The 22,406-nt window shown below is 32.6% G+C and overlaps 1 protein-coding gene across 2 annotated transcripts in view; it reads left to right on the forward strand.

The window, feature by feature from the left end:
- Window positions 1-395: 395 nt before the first annotated feature.
- The window catches only part of LOC126739456 (mucin-21-like), a 32,083-nt gene continuing 10,072 nt past the window's right edge, over window positions 396-22,406 (forward strand). The window contains exons 1-5 of one of the 2 annotated variants that reach the window (XM_050445139.1): window positions 396-630; window positions 10,884-10,926; window positions 11,039-11,071; window positions 11,128-11,269; window positions 11,326-11,387. In XM_050445139.1, the coding sequence (XP_050301096.1) occupies window positions 496-630; window positions 10,884-10,926; window positions 11,039-11,071; window positions 11,128-11,269; window positions 11,326-11,387 (415 nt within the window). In that variant the 5' untranslated portion in view covers window positions 396-495. The remainder of the gene's footprint in view (window positions 631-10,883; window positions 10,927-11,038; window positions 11,072-11,127; window positions 11,270-11,325; window positions 11,388-22,406) is intronic. The other variant, XM_050445138.1, reaches the window with a different exon arrangement.

Consider the following 22,406-nt stretch of genomic DNA (forward strand, 5'->3'; position numbering starts at 1 on the left):
ATAATTCGCATCGGCAATTGCCAAAAGAACTGCGGAATATTACTCCTTATCATTGAAATTCATCGATCCTGCATGAGGAAAGTTTTCAGTACGAATATGTTTTCCGTCGATAGCTTCAAGACACCTGGGGAAATTAGCTCTCCTTTGGAATTCATCGGCAATTTCTTTCCAGACTTCTTGCGACATTTCTTTGAGATAAGTAGATCGGAATATATGGCTTCACACAAAGTTTATATTTTTGCTCAAAGTAGGTACCCCAATTCTATAATTATAATGTAATTCAGTCAGTGTGTACCCAGTAGCTAAATATCTGAAAAAAAAACATATTCAATTAGTTAATTTGTCTTTTTTTTGCAGGAGATATTATTTCGGCTAAATGGACAAATATAAGGGACAGGTTTTTTAGATCTTTACGAACAAAAAGTGGTCAAAGAGCAAAAAAGAATTATATATATAGTGACTATCTTCAGTTTTTACTTAAGATAGCACAGGAAAATGACACAGACAGCAATTTTAATCAGGTTCAAACAGAAGATCACAGGAGTTGACAGAGTCGCAGCTATCTGTAACAACTACATCTTCGCGTCTACAAGCAATATCGCAGACACAGCTGTCTCCATCAACCTCTCGGTAATCAACCTCTCGACAATCATCCTCTCAACTATCAAGTCAAATTCGACCAGTCAAAAAGGCAATTAGACGATATAGAAGGATAAATTTTGTCAAAAGAAATAAAACAAGGAAAACAGTCAAATAAATCCTGCTGTTCCCATTCTCGATCCGACCAAGAAGTGCTACTATTATCCTTCGTTCCATATCTACGAGATATGAGTGAAGCCGAATTAATGGATTTTCAGATCGAAGTTTTAACGACCATTAAAACAATTAAAGGACGCCGCCGTATTCCTATTCAACCACCTTTTCAACAGCAGCATGCTAATCCGTCAAAATGGCAGTGTGTTACTGTTCCAATACCTTCGCCTGTAACGGTCTCATTAGACTCTGACAATTCGCTCCAAACTTCGAATTATCAATCGCCTCCTCCAACGATACATATGAAACACCAACCACCAGAACAATCTTCTCAAACATATTTGACAAATTATGTAACAAACAAGTATCAACAACTATTTGATAAAACTGCGGCATATGATCTTTCTCAATAATATCTTTTGGAATTTTTTAAAAATATTTGTTAATTTATTGCTATTTAAGCTTTTTTGTAATTACTAAAAACTTGTTTGGGTCAGCAATCAACTTTTCAAAAAGAGTATAATAGGCACCCTCTAGATATCTCACTTTTATTATTGGATGTATATATTATTGGACCCATAATTGCCTTTGATTATTTCTTTTTTTGCGTCTTCAATATAACAAATATAGCAAATATAAGTTAACTATCCCCTTATTGTTGAACGGTAACACGACAACTGCAAATGACGTGTCGTTGCATGTGTAACTTCTGTCAAAACGAAAACATGACGACACGATAGGTCATCATCGTTGTCGTTGTCGTGTCGTCTAGTGTGAAAACGCCCTAAGTCAGTTGATGTTAGGCCAGTCCATTTTCTAAGATTGGCCAGACAGGATATACGCCTACGTCCAGGGCCTCGCTTGCCCTCAATGTTGCCTTGTAGGATTAATTATTGTAAAGGGTACTTATCATTACGTTTTATGCGACTCAAGTAGGCCAGTTTTTTGTTCTTTACGGTAGTAATAATTTTCTTGTCTTTTTCGAGCCTCTCCAGAATCGTGATGGTAGTTTTATGGTACGTGTATGAGACCTGTAGCATGCGTCGGTAAGACCACATTTCGAATGTCATTAAACGGTTGGTGGCAGCCTCGGTAATACCGTTGATTGAATATTTCTCAATCAACGGTCATACCTTAGCTTTCTACTCTATAGAGAAGAATACTAGCATCTGAAAATTCTTATGCGTATATTTCAGTGGCGGTGGATTTTTAATTTGAGGGGTACAAGTAAGTAGATGGTAATATGAAATGAAGGACAAAAAATAGTATAAAAAACTGAAGATTCCCCTTCCGAATTCTTGACCGAAAGTCATTAAAAAAAATGTTTTGGACAATTTTTTTTTCTATTGAAAGCATAGCAAGAGTTTTATGTCTAGCCTGTGCCATCGTACTTCTTAAAAAACACTTAATTCTTTTTATATTTGAAGAATCAAAACGTCACAGTATTCTTTTAAAATTAGTCCATTCGATTCAGGCAATTAAATAAGTTTTTGATTATGCACTTGTTCAATATCTTCTTTATTAGCTTGTTGACATCATAAACAAATTTTATGATTTTGAATTTCCTGTACGTGATTGTACATACTTATATACAATCTGCATTTTTTGACTGATCTTAATTATGAAATATTTCGACTTGTTGAGTTATGTGAAGTACTTCTGTGGATGAAGTGGATGAAGGGCTCCTAAAAGGAAACTAACATCACCTAAGTTTAAATTACATATAAGTCCATTTGATGATGACATTATTTTACCATCTTAACGCTCTTATATTTTTTTTTCCAAACATTAGATTCAAGACCCTGCGGAACTAAAGTTTAGCCACCACCAACGTCCAGTCATTATTTTACTCGTGCGGAAATACTCAAATTTATTTTCATTTAAATTAAATTAAATATTTGAATCTGTAAACTTTGGCTTAGGCTTGGACGGGAGGTTAATTGTGTTAATGAGGGGACTTTATTAGCTCAACTTGTTTCTTTTTATTTTATTAAAAAAATAAAGGAGTTCGTGCGCCTTTACCCCCTGGCACCAGCCGCCACTGGTATGTTATATATTGATATTAAGAGATTGGTTACAAATGGATTTCTTAAACCAGTTAAAAGCGCTTATGGCTTTTTAAATTCGATTTCTTATTTCATAACTATGATTCCATAAATCGCTGATATTGCAGCCCAGGTACTAGGTACCAGCATAGGTACTAGCCTAGTTGCATACTGTCTCTACTCTTTCCAATGTGTATTGTTTACCGTAAATTGAGTTTTTATGTGAATGTTCTTGCTGCTACAGTGTGGCTGACGGATCTGAAACACTTCGGCCTGAGGTAAGGGGAATGCAGTAGTGGAGACAACATGACCGATTTCATTCATAAAATGGACAGTGGCGTGTGGTATTATGTGAAACTATTTAAATTCGATTTAAGGAAAATAATTTTAAAATTTATCAAAATAAATTGTCCTAATTAATTATTCATTTGTATATTTGTATTTTTATGGTTTTAGAAATAAGTTCTTTTTTTTTGGTATACAGGGTGTCCCACAATCAACGGCACAGGCTATAACTTTTTTATTTTTAACTATAAAAATTAAAAAAAAAATTTAATAGCTATATGACCACTACCCAAAATTACTTAAAAAAACTACCCCCAACAAATACATCCCCCAAAAATGAATTTGTCGGGGGTAGTTTTTTTCAGTAATTTTGGGTAGTGATCCTATAGCTATTAAAAATATATTTAAAAAAAAATATGCTTAAAAATAAAAAAGTTATAGCCTGTGACGTTGATTGTGGAACACCCTGTATACAGGGTCGCACGCAAATATCTCTGTTGCTAAGCCGAATTTAAAAACAAAGTTTAAACAAAAGTTGCTAAGGTCACAGGGGGCCACGTCACTGCAATAGTACGTGTATTTTGAAGGTCATTAAAAAAAACAAAACAAAAGTCAAACGTCGACTAAAATGAGCCACCTGGTATAGATTATAAAAAACGAACAGCATAAGCGTTTTGGCAATGATAAAAGTTCGGTTAAACTAGGAACGGGAATTTTTATGTTTTTTTATGCGAAATTTTCACTCTTTTTGGTATTTCCGAAAAAGTAAGGTAATTTGAGAAAAATATAAGGTAAATAACTTACCTAATTTTTCGTTTACCGTTATTTATGTTAATGTTTTTTTAAGTCTCACACACTTCACTTAAACATGTTTTTATTTTCACTGGTGAAATAAGCGAGCTCGTTTTCTTTACCTTCAGCCTCGTATTCACTATCGTCTTCACTACTACTGCCATTAGTGACACTGTCCTCATTTCCTATTGTGATGACAAGGGGCTCGATTTCTTCCATGATTTGGTCAGTTTCCCAGAATTTATCCTCCACAGTTCTGACGTGCTGGCAAAATTTCTGCCAATCATTTTCGGAAATCGAGGATATAGCATCCTCAGTAACCTCCTTTAAGGTTGTAATGTTAAAATTGCCAGTAGTATTCCGACTTCTTATTAAAAATTTGAGTCTTGCCCAAGCTAATTCCATTGGGTTTAACTCGCATAAATAAGGCGGTGTTCTTAATGGAGTATGCCCATGGGATCTTATAATCCGATCTACTATATAATTTTTTTGGTCATCAGGTGGTTTGTGGCGTAAAACCAAATCGAAAAGATCAAATTTTCTGGCACTTGCATCGTGACTTATACCTATAACATATAGTATATGTAATAAATAATAATATACAGGATATACCTTATTCCACGACATTTTTTTCAGCCATATTCTTAAAAAAAAAAAAAAATTTGCCAATAGATATTAGACTGCAAGGGACAAATTTATTTGGACAAATTTTTAACCCCTTAATTTTAACCCCACGCAGGGGTGACTATCAACCCCAAAATCTTAAATGGTAAGGGTATCACTCGACACCCCTTCCTATTTAAGATTTTGGGGTTGATAGTCACCCCCGCATGGGGGTTAGAGTTAAGGGATTAAATATACCAAATAAATTTGTTCGCCTGAAGTCAAAAAACGATCATCAAAAATTTTTTTTAAAAGAAAATATTTGAAGAAACAGGGGTGGAAAGTTTTCATTAGCTCACCGTGTATGTACGGAACACCGTGTATGTATTATGTAAGTACATTTATATATTTAAAATTTAAAATTTATCAGTTCAAAAGGCTTAATTAAGTTGTTATAGCTACCTTTCTTAGTTAACCAGGCGATTATATCTCTTTTTAAAGAGGATTTTGTTGGGGTTTTATCCTCCTGCACCGAATGATAAGGAGCATTGTCTAACACTATTACCGAATTGGCAGGTATATTTGGGAGAAGTTTTTCTGTGAGCCATCTAGTAAAATTTTCCCTTTTCATTTGGCCATGGTAATCACCTGTGGCCAATCCGGCTTTAAATATTAAATAGGCATTGTCCACAAAACCCTTGTCGGAACCTGCATGAACAATTATTAGCCGACCTAAAATATCATTTAAAATATATATATTTCTCAAATTTAACGGGTCCTTGCCCGTGAAAAAATATATGACTGTAACTTATACACACTGTTTTGTATTGTATGCTTACCCGTTGAACTAATATTTTTTAAAACACCAGTAACCGTATCGCTCTGCCAACATTTTTTGTCAAATCGTTATCCACCCAAGTTTCGTCCAAGTAAATAATGTTTCGGCCTTCTTCACGATATTTTCGTATTTCGCAAAGATATTTGTATCTCCAGGAAAGAATATTGGGCCTCTCTATTAAGATTTTCCTCTTATTTTGACACTTACGCCAAAAAAAGCCATTTGACTTTAATAAAAGCCGAAGCGTTTCCCTGGAATAAGAAAAATTTGCCTCTTCTTTCAATTTTCTTAACAACTTTCTAGTTGTCGGAACTACTTTATATTCCAGGTAAAATCTGGTGATACAATGCCTAACTATTTGAAAATGAAAACTGTCATCTTTTTCGACGACAGTTTTCCGTGGCCGTTTTTTCCCTGGACTGGCTAACATTTCATCAGGGTTATTTTGTCGCCTTACTTCATCTTCCTTGTGAATTTTTCTCACAGATGATACGGAGACTCCGGTATAAAGGGAAACGCGATCAAGCTTACGCTTAAGAGGCAATTTCATCGAATTATTTGCAGCTTCTTCATTGCAAATCCTAATAACAACATTTTGAATGCATAGTTGGTATACAAAAAGCAATAAAATATAATATAAACTACTGTTTTTTTTAAGAGGCACAATGTATTTCACTTTTTTGAAATAAATTATTATAACTTACCTGTAAACGTTTGCTATCACTTCCTTCGTTTGACTATGAAGGACCTTACCCTCAGTGAACTTATTCATTATAATAAATGTTATTATTCGTATATATGTAGACAATAATAAAACAAACTAAAAAATTAAATATTAGGTATTTAATGTAAGTAATAAAACAGTGAAACTCCAAACCTACGAAAATTACACTACCTACTTATAGGTATACACAACACTAATATCAGTTTTTTCACAAATAAAACAAAATAATAAATAACATATAAAATAAACGGAATCCAAAAATCAACGATAAAACCTACGCCACTGTCCACCCTTCAATAGTAATCAATGTTTTGAAACGGCAGCAAGCATTGTAAATAGGTGACAAATACGCTGTCCAATGAACTGTCGAAATAATTCATAACAAAAACACGTGCGGCGAGGTGGAACGTAATGTTGCCAGATTTACTAAACATGATCCATTTTTTGGACAAACATTTAATTGTACCATATTTAATGGTAAAACAATTGCGTATTAATGCCAAAATGAAATAACTATTTAGATTATAATTCTTAAGAATTTACCCTCTATATCTTGTGATTGTAAAAAATCTTATATTGCATATTATTAGAAAGTAAGTCCCGCACAATTACGTTTTGAGGTTAAACGTGGCAACGTCGAAAATTTTGGCCCACATTCCTGCCGCTGTTTCAGATCCACTTGCCAGACTATAATCATTCCTTTATTCTTTTTAGAGTTTAGTTTTACTCCGTATTTGTTGCTTGCTTCTATAATATGGGGTGTCATTGTTTTTGGATATAATTTTTGTTCGAAATATGTTAAAATATAGATCAATCAATCAATCAATCAATCAAATATTCTTTAATGTCAAAAAATTGAAAAAATTTTGTAAAAAACGCTATACATAAAAAGCAAAACACACAAATCTAGAGACCAAAATACAAGTAAGGGAGAGTTGGGTAATGATGCGCACCATGATATTTTGTATTTCGCGGGCTATCCGAAACGCTAAACCAGTGCTGCTCTCTGCAACGGAGTGCCTAAAATGTGTGCGCGACCGTTGGCGCCATTAGTGTGTTTACGATCGCCGAGAGGTTAACCGATTGAATTTTTCTTTGTTTTTTATAAGTTTTCGGGGTCAGAAAATAAAACGGTAAGTCCATAATTTTTGTCCAATCGTTTTACATTACTTATATTTGTAAAATCTGAGTATTGTGAATATTTAGGCATCTTTAATCATACATTGTTTATATGTTTTTGGCCACATCATGTTTTTATAAAAGACAATAACAAAGGGGTGATTGTGCGCAGAAGTGCACGATTCCCCTTCACGAATTTAAATGCTAAGAAGTAATAGTACTATTTAATGTTTTCAGATGCCTAGAAATGACACACGAAAGACTGATATCCTTTCTTATATGACGGAAACCCTGCAAAAATCCCTTGATTGGGCCGTAAAACTGTATTCTCTAAAGAAATAGAGTGTGAATTAAAAGATTATGTTCTGCTGCTTTCAAAATTGTTTTTTGGGTTGACACCTGATGGTCTAAGAAGGCTTGCATTTAGGTATGCAGAACAAAATAATATTATTCACAACTTTAATCGAGAAAAGGGACTAGCTGGCAAAGCATGGCTTTATGGATTTCTAAAAAGATTTCCCGAGATAAAACTGCGACAGCCTGAGGGCACGAATTTAAATCGGATTTCATCTTTTAATAAAGAATCTGTAGAACTATTTTATTCTAATCTTAAGATTCTTATGCAAAAGTTAAATTTCAACCAAGCAGAATATTTAACATGGACGAAACAGGCATTACAACGGTTCAAGCTAAATGTCCGAAAGCTTATGGTGCCAGAGGAGTAAAAAAAGTGGGCTCTGCTATATCTGCTAAAAGGGGAAGGACAATAACTGGAGCTTTTGTATGAGCGCTGCAGGGAATTACATCCCCTCCATGCTCATATATCCCCGAGTAAGAATGCCAACAACTCTGCAAAAAAATGGATCCTTAGGTGCCTTGTACAAATGTTCACAGAACGGTTGGATTAACTCTGAGCCATTTGTTAAGTGGTTGTCTCATTTTGCAAAACATGCGAAGCCTACTGCATCTGATCCTGTCCTATTGGTTTTAGACAACCATTCAAGCCATATTTCGATTTCGGCTTATAATTTTTGTGAAGGAAATAATATTAATATGGTTTCTCTTCCTCCCCACACCTCAGATCGTCTTCATTGGATCTAACTTTTTTTAGTCCACTTAAAAATGCTCTCTATAGAGAATACGATCTTCATTTATCTACTTCTGGACATCAAAAAATAACAGAATATGACGTGTCTGAATTATTAAACAGAGCATTCATAAAAGTCGCCACTATGGAGAAAGCTGTCTCAGGGTTCCGCACTTCAGGAATTTATCCACTAAATCCAGACAGATTTAGTGAGGATGATTTTACCCCTTCTAGGCAAAACACAAATTACACTGTTGTTAACAGCGACGAAAATCACCCACCCTTATCCAGACCAGAAGCTAATGTTTCATTGCCAAATAGTTCTGAACTAGAAGAAAAGGATTCTTTGCCAGAGGCTAGAACAAAAAAAAAGAAAAATTATCAAAAAAAGTTATTAAAGGAGTTAAGAAAAATGCTAAAACCTTACAAGCACTCCGGTTAGGGAAGAACTAGAAATCGCTGACGAAAAGAAGAGAGTAAGAGAAGAAAACTTGAAGAAAAAGGAAAAAGGTAAATCACTCCAAAAGAAAACTATAACAAAATGTTATGAAGAAGAAACACAAGATACAAAAACACTTAAAGGAAAACAAAAAAGAAAGAGAGAGGCCACACCTGAGACATCCGATGATTCATTGGAAAATGAATTGTCTGAGAAATGCCACGATGATGAGTTAGACGATATTGATGAATTTAACTTCATGCCGCCTTCTCCAAAAACTCCCTCAAAACCCAACGAGATATGTTGTATTTGTGGAGAAGTTGGTAAAAATCGAGAACTATGGTACCGCTGTGTTATGTGTGCTTCTTGGAACCACGCAGCCTGTGCGTCTGATGATATTCCACAAAATTACATCTGCGACTACTGTTTAAATTAAGGCTTTATACTGCTGTTTAAATATTACTACTAAAAAATTAACTACTTTAAATGTTAATATTTAAAAATAAACAAGATTTAAAAAAAGATATTTCCTGCACATGAATACCTAACCCTTGCGCATCATTGCCCGTCGGGACGGGTAATTATGCGCAAATGGTTTTTTTATTTTTGTTTAATTTTATACTTGTGTAGTAGATTTTTTTTAAATAACATTTTACATATATATACATTAATAATTAATACATCTCATACCATTTGTAAAACTAATTTATATGTTATAGGCTCGCCACAAATACAACTTTTGCTTAACTGCGCACCATTCCCCAACTCTCCCTTACTAAATAAATATATACAAAACTGGGTACAAAAGACATAAATGTACCTGGTCAAATTTTTTATACTAAATGTAGAAAATAAGAAAATAGGAAAGTAAATGAAAATAGTAACAAGAAAGTAAAATTATAAAAGTAAAAAAAGTAACAAAAACACTCAAAAACATTAATACAATGTTTAAAAAGTCATAAAAAATTTATAGAAGTTTACAATACAAAATATTGCTATTCTACATCGTAAAAAATTTAATAATTAGCCAGTGCGTTCACGATACTCAAAAATTAATATTAAATAAAAATCATCTACTGCGTATAAAGCTCTCGCCAGTAAATATTATTTCAAAGCATTGCGAAATCGAGGAAAGGATGTTAATGATTTAATTTCCAAAGGCAGATGATTGTGCCTTTTTTTAGCTCCATAAAGAATAGAGCTTTTTATTAATTCTGATCTTCGGATTGGCACATAAAGATCATGCTCTGCGTTTCGAAGTGGATAATTGCGAGATGGTCTATTAGGAATTTCTGATATATGCTTGCGAACCAAGCAAATAGATTCAAGAATGAATAAAGATGAAAGAGTTAATATTTTAAATCTTTTAAACATTTCTTGGCAGTGAGCTCGACTATCAAGTCCTAGTAAATAGCGAACCACTCTCTTTTGTAGTTTAAAAATGCGCTCAAACTGAGTCACACAGCATGTTCCCCAGAATGGAAGGGCGTAACGAAGATGGGACTCAAAAAGGGCATAATACACTGTTCTTGATGACGAAAGATTTAATTCCCTGGAAACTGATCTTATGGCAAAACAAGCTGAACTTAATTTTTTAGATAAAACATCGATATGTTATTCCCACTTCAAAGAGCTGTCAACAATAAGTCCTAAAAATTTCACAGATTTTTTTCCACAGAAGACATGGTCGTATCAACCTTTACAAGCTGACTTCTGTAGCTAAGATAGGACTTAAACCATTCGAGAGGCGTTCCTCTGAACTCATAGTGCTGTAATTTGTTGATCAAGATAATATGGTTTACACAATTAAAAGCCTTGGAGAAATCACAAAAAATAGTTGCTGTTGAATGATGATTGTTTATACTGGAGTAAACACTGTTAAAAAGGGAGAACATAGCATCATTAGTGCATTTATTACTCAAGGAGCCAAATTGAGATAGATAGATACCATTTAAAATTAAACAGGGTAATTTCTTGTTTGACTAGACAGCAGAAACAGAAAACTATAGATTATGTCAAAAAATTATTTAAATTTGTTTCACTTAAAAAGCAACAAAGTTATACTGTCCTCGTTATCCTTGGCTACGCGTATACCCAAAATAAGAATAGAGAAATATTTTATTTAATAATTATAATTAATATTGTTTATTAATAACGGTTACTAATAGGTTTTATACTCACTAAAAATATTTTTTTAGATTCCACTTTTGCTTTTGACAGTCTATACTGGAGCACTAACAAGTAAGTATAATTCACTTTCGATATACGGGTATACAGGTTCAAACATCTATAGGAAGATTTATTTGAAAAAGAGCTAAGTATTGCTTATATGTATCTCTTTATTTTATTACAGATGCTGCTGCAAATGGCTTGAGTAGAGCATCAGGTAAATTTTAATAGCATTTTCTTATCTAATATTTAAAACTTTTTTTTTGCATGAAGACTCTTGTGGTAGCAATGGAATTCACTGTTTTAATGACACGACCTATAGGAGCTGTATATCTATCTGGGGCGTCATTTTGTACTCCGGAGATTACGTTACTTGTTCCGGAGATAGCACTTGTAGCGAAAGTGAGAGTGTTATGTAATACCTTTTATCTAGAAAATTATTATATTTATTAATAATATTTGAATTTTCAGATGCGTTTCAGCCTCTACTACAACGACTTCAGATACTGCTACTACTACTGTGAATAACGCAGGTAATTAGAATATAATATATTAAAGGAGGTATAGAAAATAAAAAAAACCAATCTTAAAATAATAATAATAATAATAATAATCATAACAATATTAATATTATCAATATAATAATAATAATAAAAATTTAAGTTAAATCTGTATTGTCGTGACGAATTCATTATAAGTTACTTAATATAATACCTATATGTATAATTATAATTACCTAATTTTTAATACCAAGATGCTTAAGATTACACACATCATAGAAAAATAATAAAACACATAAAATCTTAGAAAGAGCAAGTAAAGCATTATTAAGAAAAAGAATTTAATTTCATAGATATAAAACTAATTTAAATAATGAAATACAAAAATTAAAAAATAACTTATTTAATTTAATGAATCAAAATGATTTCAATCATATATGTTTCTGTATAAATAATAGTTATTTAAATAATTTTTAAAAATAAAAATAAATGCACATACTTTATAATGAAAATATAAATCAAGAACTTTTAAACACAAATAATAATAATTTTATAAATAAAACTGTTATTAATTTGTCAGATAGAGTTTTATCTGATACAGAAAAACCTGTTCTTTCTAAAGGTCTTAATTAGGGGAGAGTGGTGACATAATTTTTAGTAAATCCATCCTAGTGTGCGATTTTAACGTTTCAAAAATCTGCATTTAAGATGTTGTTATGCGTTTATATATTCCTATAAAATTTAACAGTTACTGAATAAAAAAAACACAATTAATTACATAGAAATTATTAAAAATATTAATTCCTGCATTTGTATCAATGTGTACCGCTAGCGGTACAGTTTGAAACATAAGGTAGTTTACAATGAAACACATTGGAGTTATTAATACAAAAAATCTTTATGTTTTTACGTTTATATCAGCGTACAATCATATTGTTAAACTCTAATCCAAATTTATAATAAGAAGAAAGCCTTTTGTTCTTTGTATTTATATGTTTCGGTAATAACAAAACGAAATCCGATTTCAGTCCCGTATGAATATCAGGAACATCCGGAAAGTAAAATGAATTAGACACCTTAGCACTTCTTCTTAAATATGAAATTTTAAACTCATTAGAATTTAAGACTTCCAAAATTTTAGCGGCATAGCGGATGTTATTTTCAAATTTCACTAATACAAATGAGTCTTCTAAAATTGCAAGTTGTTTCGGTAATTGCAATAATCGTGTCATCTTTCTATTTCTCCATCATATGATATTGGAGATCAGCAAAGGTTAATTCATCATCCGAAGAGTCCGCTAACTGTAACTCTGAACTATCAGATTCCGTTTCTGATTCACACTCACTTGTCTTTTTCTTTTTACTTTGTACGTCCTTTTTATACTCTTTCTTGTCTAAAACTTTCGATATATTTCGCTTTACTTTTGTCACTGTCTTTATATTTGGGATTTTTTTTTTCTGTTTTGTAAGAAAGCTCTTTCATTTCCGGCGTGCTGGTTAAAATAACACTTTTCTTCGATTTCCGTGTTCGATTTGAATTTTTCCTGGGCGCAGCCTTTGGGAATCCTCGAAACTCAAACGGCGTAGTAAAGGAACTCTTTGATGTCGACGCTATTTCAAAAGTTGAGTTTTCCTCATCTAGTCCACATTCCCTAATTTTCGTTGCACTAGATAAATCAGCGCTGGAGGTAGCTGCAATGCTTGTTGACGATATATCATTAATAATGGTAGCTTTTATTACCACCATTCCTTTTTGTGTATTGCCGTTTTCTAAATCATCTCTTTGTCTGTCAGTAACCGAGGATGAAAGAAAATCAGCTTCCATAAAAATATTTTTGTTAAACGGGTAGATTCCTGTAGATTTGAAACCGTTTATAATATTTTCAGGAGTCATAGATTTTGAGTGAGCTATACCGACACATTCTGCAATTTGGTATAATGTCATAGGAACTCCAGGGTGGTTAAGAAGCTATGAATCAATTGCACTGTTGTAAAAATTTTTGAAAGAAAAAAATACTGACTTATCTAAAGGCTGCATCTTGTTGCTTGTGTGTGGAGGTAGGGTTAAAATGATTATGCCATTCAATTTTGCTTTTTCTGCTATCTCCAAAGACATATGTGTTTCGTGATTGTCATATATTAATAGACATGGATTTTCTTTCATAGTAGAAGTATACTTAATAAAATAATCTATTACTTGGGTGAAAAGGTCTGTGGTCATCCAGCCACTTGGATTGGTTAGTCCCAACGTTCCTGGCGGTGCTTTATTTAACATGAGGTTATTAAATTTTTTACGTAGGAAAATAATTGCTGGCGGTAGAAATGTTCCATCTGCTCGAATTATTGCACAAGTAGTAGCTAGTAATCCTTTTTCGGCACTTGTGCACTGGTTTAGCTGCCTAACCCCTTTTTATGCTACTATTTTATGAGGCCGCTGGACGGTTGTTGTAGCCGTTTCATCTAAATTATATATTCGGATATCTTAAACAACTGATGGGTGTTTTTTATATATTTGCTCTAAATGTGAAAAAAATCGTTCAACATTAGGTTTCGTAAAAGAAGTAAGCCTCGATAGAGAGCAAGCTTCGGGCCTTCTAATGCTTAATGTGGGCTTTTGTAATGAAAGCCTGTTTCAAATTCACAAACTGTATGTATAGTATATAAAGAACACGTTACCAACAATTATTATCAATAAATAATAATTTGACAATACGAAAATACGTTGCAATACCCTTTGCGTGTTTACGCTTGGGAATTCTAATTTATTCTGCCCGAAACTTAAAGATGAAAAAATGTAATATAATATTCAATCATCTTGGTGCGAAAATATTCCTTGTTTCCTTCCCCGAACTCGTCGTTAGTATGCTGACTCATAAATGCCTGACTACTTTTGGTAGACAAGTGTGATATGACCGCATTAAGGATAGATTTCTCCTTATAAAAGCCCGTAACCAATCTTTGCTTGCGCACTTATTAGTTTTCCAAGATTCTGGCATAGTAATATTGTTTTTAGCAGCCATTTCGTGCGCCAATTTTCTAACTTTTACGGTATTTAATCCGTATGCCATTTTGCTGCAGGTCTTAATGTAATCACACATAATCTTTTCCTGCTCCGAGGTAAATACTAATCGAACAGCATAATTTGGCTCCATTTTGGCTTTAGGGTCATTTTTCTCTTTCATCACATATCGCCTTAATGTGCTAAAGTTTATGTCAAACATCTCTGCAGAAACGCGAAGTGAAGTTCCATTTCTTTTCACCTCTTGGACGGCTGCCGTCATTTGTTCGCTTGTAAATTTGGCTCTTGTTCGTTCTTTCTTCTTTCTTACCATGGTATACCTGCAATAAAAAAAAACGACAGTATAGAATGATCATAATGGTACGCAATGAAACACGTATCATTGTGTACTACCGCATGCTTTAAATTTTAATTCAATGTAAATGCGAAGCCTGACAAATTTTGGCCCCAATATTTATAGTTTAAAACTTATACATCACAAGAAGTAAAATGACACATCAATAAAAACTAAATCTATTTATTTGAAGGTAATATACCTGTCTATATTCGATCCTCTTTTCAATATTTATCCACAAGAAAACAGAAAACGCTCGGTAAAATCTTTGTTGGTCGGCATACGAAAACTAACTAGTGGTGGCTGACGCAATACTGTATGGGTCGTTCGCGACAGCGCTAGTGAAATTGTGGCGGCAAATTTAAACGAGTTAATAGCAGTGTTTCATTGTGTACTATGTGTCAATGTGTACCACTCTCCCCTACTCAAATATTCCAAAAATTCTGCCTAAATTAAATATCATTTCAGCTATAGAAAACGCAATGAAAGACTTACCAAGGGATCAACAAGATGAATTTTAAATTAGGACAAAGATAGAAAATGAAAAACCAATAAAAATTAAACAAAAATTAAACTCTTTAAAAGCTTTAGAGACTCTTAAATCCGATAATGCTATTAAAATACTTCCAGCCGATAAATCTAATGCTACTGTTCTTTTAAATATTAACATTTATGAAAATAAATTAAATTTAATAATTAATGATGGTAATTATTCTAAATTATCTAAAGATCCTACAGAAAAAATTGAAAGACAAATTTATAATTTACTCAAAAAGCATAAAAACCAATTTTATGATATTGATAGATTTAAATTAACTCCACATAATAGTAAATCCCCACATTTTTATAGTTTACCAAAAATGCATAAAATAAATGTTCCTTTAAGACCTATAGTTAGTAGCATAAATTCACCTACTCATCCTCTTGCAAAATATCTTTTAAATATCATAACTCTATACACTAATAATTCTGATTCTTACATTAAAAATTCTCAACACTTTTTAGAAAAACTTTCTACAATTTCTTTTAACCCTCATGATCTATTGGTAAGTTTCGATGTTGTAAGTCTTTTAACTAATGTTCCTGTTGACAAAACTAAATATTGTTAAAAATAAATTAGAGAATGATAATAATTTAGCAGAACATACAACACTAAACGTTAGTACAATTTTAGAACTTTTAACCTATTGTGTAAAAACTACTTATTTCCAATACAATAATGAATGTTATCAGCAAAACTTTGGTATGGCTATAGGTTCTCTCTCCTCTTTCACCAATTTTAAGTAATATAGTTATGGAAAATTTTGAGTCAGAAATTATTAATACATTTGATAAAAACTTAAAATATAGTGGCGATATATTGATGATATTTTTTCAATATATCACCATAACGAAGTAGATCTAATAAAATTTTAGTTAGTAGGTTAGCTTCCTTTTCTTAATATTTTAATTAAAAAAGATTTACACAATTTTGAAACTAGAATTTACCGTAAACCAACTCATACTAATAGATATTTTAATTTTAATTCTAATCATCCAATAATGGTAAAAAGAGGAGTGCTACAAAGTTTATATGATCATGCAAACATTATTTGTAATAATCAATATTTAACAACTGAAAAAGATTTTTTATTAAGAATATGTTAATACAAAATAATTATCCCAAAGAATTTTTGGAAAATTGCTTTTAAGAGTTTGATAATTCACGTATAAAATTGAATCAACCAATTTTTACGACAAATCTTATTTTACTATTTATTCCAGGTTTTTCTGATAAGATAAAAAGAATTGCTAAAAAATTTAATATAAGAACTATTTTTAAATCACAAAACACATTACGATACTTATTAACAAAAACTAAACCTTTTAATGAAAATGAATTTAATAAAAATGTAATCTATAAAATTCCTTGTACTTGTGGTAAATTTGACATAGGTGAAACCTGTAGGGGAGAATGTTCCACAATCAGACATGTTCCACATTCAGACAAAGCATGTAATTTTGAAATTCCCGCCGCAAGTTTGACGTTTTTCGTTCGGATAGTGCGGTTATCCACGCCGATGTGGTAAACAAAGTTTGAACGCTGTTCTCTTGATTTTGTGCATTTTTCAATAAAAAATCATTTTTCAAGGTAAGTTTTTTCTATCGTTGTTATGATATTATATGCTCTAATTTTTCTTCTGAAACTAGTATTACAAAAACAACCTTTACATCAGATTTTGGGCTATTTTGTCGACATTTTATAAGCAAGTTTACTTTTGTAGGTTATGTATGAAGGTCACAGTTAAATTTAATTTTGTATTGTAGGTTGTGTTCCACCTTCAGACAGCATGTTTGTTCCAGAATCAGACACTGTCTGATTGTGGAACACAACGCTTGTTTGGAGTGTTGTTGAAAAAGTAATTGTTTTTGAAAAAATTTAATTTATATTTCAGGAAAAATGGATCGAGCACGACGATAAAGGGCAATTTGGTGAACAATCCATGAGAGCTGCTGTTAGAGATATCTTTAAGACAAGCAGCTAAAAGATACAATTTCCAATTTCAAACGGTTTATGAATATATAAAAAGGCAAAAACAGAATACCACCAAAGAGATTAAAATGGCTCCAAATTATGCTTGTAGAAAATATTTTTCTGAAAATCAAGAAAAAGCCCTAGCCCATTACGTATTGACTTGCTCAAAAATGTGTTATGGACAAACGGTCATTAATATCAGAAAACTGGCTTATGAAATGGCAACTATTAATAATTGTAAAATTTCGGAAAATTGGCAAACAAACAAGGAAGCTGGACGCAAATGGTTCCTTGGATTTATGTCCAGACATGCAGAATTAAGTCTTCGCCAGCCGGAAGGATGTAGCCTCTCCAGAGCGACATCACTCAACAAACACAATGTTGGACTTTTTTTCAAAAATTTGGAAAAAGTGTTTCAGAACCATGGAAATTTTTACTGCGGTACAAGAATTTATAATTTAGATGAAACTGCCACCATAACCGTCCAAAAACCGAAAAAGATTGTTGCTCAGAGAGGGATCAAGCAGGTCTTTTCCTGCACGAGCGCAGAACGAGGTTTACTGGTCACCACTTGTTGTATTATATTAGCATCCGGGAATACAATACCACCAGTCATGATTTTTCCACGAAAAAAGTTTAATCTTCGAATGACTTATGGAGCACCACATGGTACTTTGGGATTGGTTTCCGATTCTGGATGGATGACTGGTGAATTGTTTCCAAGCGTTGTAAGGCACTTCATTAAACATACGTCCAGCACAAAAGAAAACTCTTCTCTCCTAATTTTTGACAATCACGAGAATCATCCAACGATAGAAGGAATAAATCTAGCCAAGGAAAATGGAATGATCATTTTGACCTTACTGCCACATGCTTCCAACAAGCTGCAACCATTAGATGTCTCGGTGTTTTTTTCGTTTAAATCATTCTACAATACTGCCTTACAAAAATGGCTTTTAGAGCACCCTGGGATACCTGTTTCTATTTTTGATATCGCTGGCTGTGTTGCTTATGCATTTGAAAAATCGATGACTCCCGCTAATATCAAATCCGGATTTCGAAAAACGGGGATTTATCCCTTCGATAAATTCATATTTACAGATGACGACTTTGCAATTAACAGCGTAACTGATAGGAATGTGGATCAATACAATGAAGAAGCTCAACGACTTATGGATCCAAATCAACCATCAACATCAAAATGCATTGAAGAAAATATAATGTCAGACTCCTTAGTTTTAGTATCAGTTAGCTTAAACACAACACCTACACAAAATCACAAAGAAACTTTCGTAAGTCCACAATAATTTAAAGGATACCCAAAAGCTGAAGAACAAAAAAATCAGAGAAAGAAGAGAAAAAAAGCTAAAAGTATTATCGCCACGGACACTCCAGAATAGATTGCCCTAGAAGCTAGAACAAATGGAGCGAGAAAGAAAAAAAGTGTTAAGAAGAATAAGGTCGTGAAAAGAAAAGTAATCGATGAAGAGTCAACAGACGAAGAAAATGAAGACTGATGTAATGCTTGTAATCGAAAGTTCCGATGATGATATTAATTTTGTAGGAGAAATCGATCCACCACCACTTCTAGAGAAGCTTAATAAACAGCCAGAAAATGGCGATTTTATTTTGATAGAATTTATGGACAAAAAGAAAAAAATGTATTACATAGCTGAAGTGTTCTGCTGTAAAAAGGATAAGGAATGCGAGATCAAATTTTTGAGAAAGTCCGTTAAGTATAATAACAGCTTCATTTACCCCGAAATAGAATACGTCTTATTGGTATGTTTGGAAAACATTAAGATGGTGTTACCAAAACCAGCACATGTGGGAACAACAAAGCGGCAACAATCTTATTTGAAGTTTGAAGTAAATTTTTCAGCTTTAGAAGTTCGTTAAAACATTACTACCTTTTGTCTTCTTGTGGAACATGCAGTGTCTGGATGTGAAACATGTGTGTTCCACTAACAGACAACTGTCCTTCCTTTGTTAAACAAACTTTTTTTAAATTAGTTTTTGGTTTATGATGTTTGTTCTACCATAAAAACTTATGTTTAGTCTTAATTTATTTTAGTGATAATCATATTTTGGTTGGTTTAATAAACAAGGTCAATACTTTTTTGTGTCTGATTGTGGAACACTCTTCCCTAGACCATTACCAAGAAGAATTAATGAACATAAATCTTACATAAAAAACAATGATTTTCAAAAATCCAAAATTACACAACATGCATTCTACAATAACCATAGAATAGACTGGAATGCTTCCTCAATTTTAGCAAAGGAAAGGAACCAATTTCAAAATTACGTAAACTAAAGGAAAGTGCATTTATAATGTTAAATGAAGATAAATGCTTAGCTACTTGTTCGATTGATTTTGATAATACATGGATTCCTTTGCTAAAGAGAGAGATAGATCAGGATATCCTCAAAATTAATTAATAATATAAAACATTTGATATTTATATATTTTCTATCATTAATTTACATTAAGATCACACACCTTTAATTTTAAAGAAGTAACCTTTGAATTTTTTGTTATCTTTCAAAATAGTTTGTCAAACTAACCGTACTTACGTATAAACCATCAAATCATATAAAAAAAGTATTTAAAGTATTTTCGAATTAGGAAGAAGTTTTGATGATATTACATGGCTGAAGATTTGCAAGATAAGTATATTTTATCTAAATTTTTAATTTAATTTAATTTAAATTTAATTACCTTGATAACGGTAGTAGATATAACTACCGACACGTTGGTTCAAATTAGATATTTTTTAAAAAGTAGGTCTTCTTGCTGTTTTTATCGTTTTTTAATTTTAATATTCATAACAAAGTTAGGTAGGATATTGAAAAGAAGAAACGAGCTCAGAGAATAATAGATTAAACCTCCAGTATATAAAAAATCTATTATACCTCAAGTAAATTATTGAATTTAAAACTTATTGAACCTAAATTAAATTAAGTATATCGAACGGTATCACTACAGATTTGAGCTCATATTTCTTTTAAATACGTAAATAAGTCTATTTTCTACTTCTTTTCAATTTTTTGAGCATGTGAGATAGTAATTTCTAAATTGATTTTTGCTATAGAAGTTGCTATAAAATAACTAACTTAATAATAATAATAATAATATTATTTAACCGTGTTAGCTCTGTTAATTATTGCCCGCGCTAGGTGTTAGAATACGTCGGTACCATCATCGCAACCACCGTTTTCGGGACAATAAAACTTTTATTGAAGATCCGGGCAAGTTCTTCAGATCCCTGAATAGCTTCAACACTGAAAGCAAAGAAACACCATTGCCGAATCCTAAGAACATGCCTTCATTCTGAAAGAATATATAGAGACGACCTGTAAACCATGACGAAAGCGCTTACTGGATACAGGATGAGATTGACTTTGCCGAGAGAAAACCAGCAATGCCAAAACCACACATTACTTAGGCAGGATTGTGCAAATCCTCAAAAAACCGGAACGGAAAGCATAAGTTTCTCATTCTCAAGACCTGAAATACCCTAAGAACTATCGATCAATAACTTGCCTGCCAACCTTGTATAAAATCCTTGCATTAATAATCGCCCAGAAAGTCGAGAAACACCAAAATGAAACTAAAATTTTAGCACCGGAACAGCTTGGATGTAAGAAAGGAGCACAGGGTACAAACTGCTTATCATTGATTTAGTTATTACAAATCTAGCTAGAACCAAACAGAGAGAAATCTCTCAATAACCTTGGTTAATTATAAAAAAAGCGTTCGACTCGGTACCTCATGATTCGTTGACAACGAACGCAATTACTAGTAGGAGCATTTAAGTTCGCAATTACTAGCAGGAGCATTTAACGGAAAACCTAGAAATTAAAAGGGTAATTTTTCAGGGAGATAGTATGAGTTCACAATGGTTTTGTATAGCCCTGAATTCACTTAGTGCCTTTCTGAAGTTAAGACCTTATGGTTATAGGATCGATCGACCATGCATGCTAGAACTATCGCATGCATTTTACATGGATGACTTCAAATGTTATGGAGGCAACAGTGAGCAACTTGATAATCAAATGGAAATTATGGTCAACCTTAGCAAAATTGTCAATATGAAGTTTGGGTTATACAAGTATGCGGTTCTCCATATCAAGAGAGGTTGCCTGGTGGCACTTAAATTCATGGATGGAGTCGAAATAAACGACTTATCACCGGAAGAAAATTAGAAGTATCCGAAGGCTTCAACGGGTTTTAAAAATCGAACTTAATGCAAAAAATAACATCACGGTATTAATACTTAGGCGATGCCTGTGGTAGAGCGCACATTACATACAGAAGCCATCTAACAAAAACATCGGCCACTGCTTGAGATCTTTTAGAGACTACAAATGAAAAATATATAATTGTATATCATCAACACAATAGTGTTGTATAGATAAGAACATCATTGTGAGGTTTGATAAGTACAATGAAAACAAAAGAGACCCACGTATTGAACCTTGGGGCACCCTTCTTAACTTAAGCTTTTTCCGTTGTAGTCAGTCTGGTATCTATCCTTCAGATAATTCTCGACCAATGCTTCATCTTCCACGTGGACAAGAGAAAGTACTTTTATTAAAAGGTTATGAGCATCAAAGGCTTTACTGTAATTAAGCATTACTAGCAAAGTAAGTTTTTTTGAATCTACAGCTGAAATATCATCTTTTACACACATATAGCCCTGTCATTATGTGATTATGTAATTGATAAAATACAATTTTTTTTATATGTAATTATTGTTGAATTTCCATAACTTTCTTTAAAATATTTGGTAGAGTTAGAAGGATGCTTATTGGTTGAAGATCACTTAATACTTGTGTGTCGAAAGTTTTTGGGAGAGGCTTTATTTTAACTTTTTTCGTTTAATATATAAAGAAAATATGGGATGCATAAACTAGAATTTATTACTTGCGTAAATATTCATTACTTCCTCTAAGAATAAGGTCTGCGCTGGACCAGATGGGATTCCGGCATTCTTCCTAAAGAAATGTGTTTGTGTTCTTATGAAACCAATACTGTTAATTTTTGACAAATTTTTAGGTACTGGTTCTTATCCCACTCTCTGGAAGAGAAGTTTTCTAAGACCCATTTTTAAATCTGGTAGTAGAAATGAAATTTCCAATTATCGGGCTGTGTGTAACCAATCTGAGTTGCCAAAGCTG

The sequence above is a fragment of the Anthonomus grandis genome, chromosome 8 (genome assembly GCF_022605725.1).
Source record: "Anthonomus grandis grandis chromosome 8, icAntGran1.3, whole genome shotgun sequence".
NCBI lineage: Eukaryota > Metazoa > Arthropoda > Insecta > Coleoptera > Curculionidae > Anthonomus > Anthonomus grandis.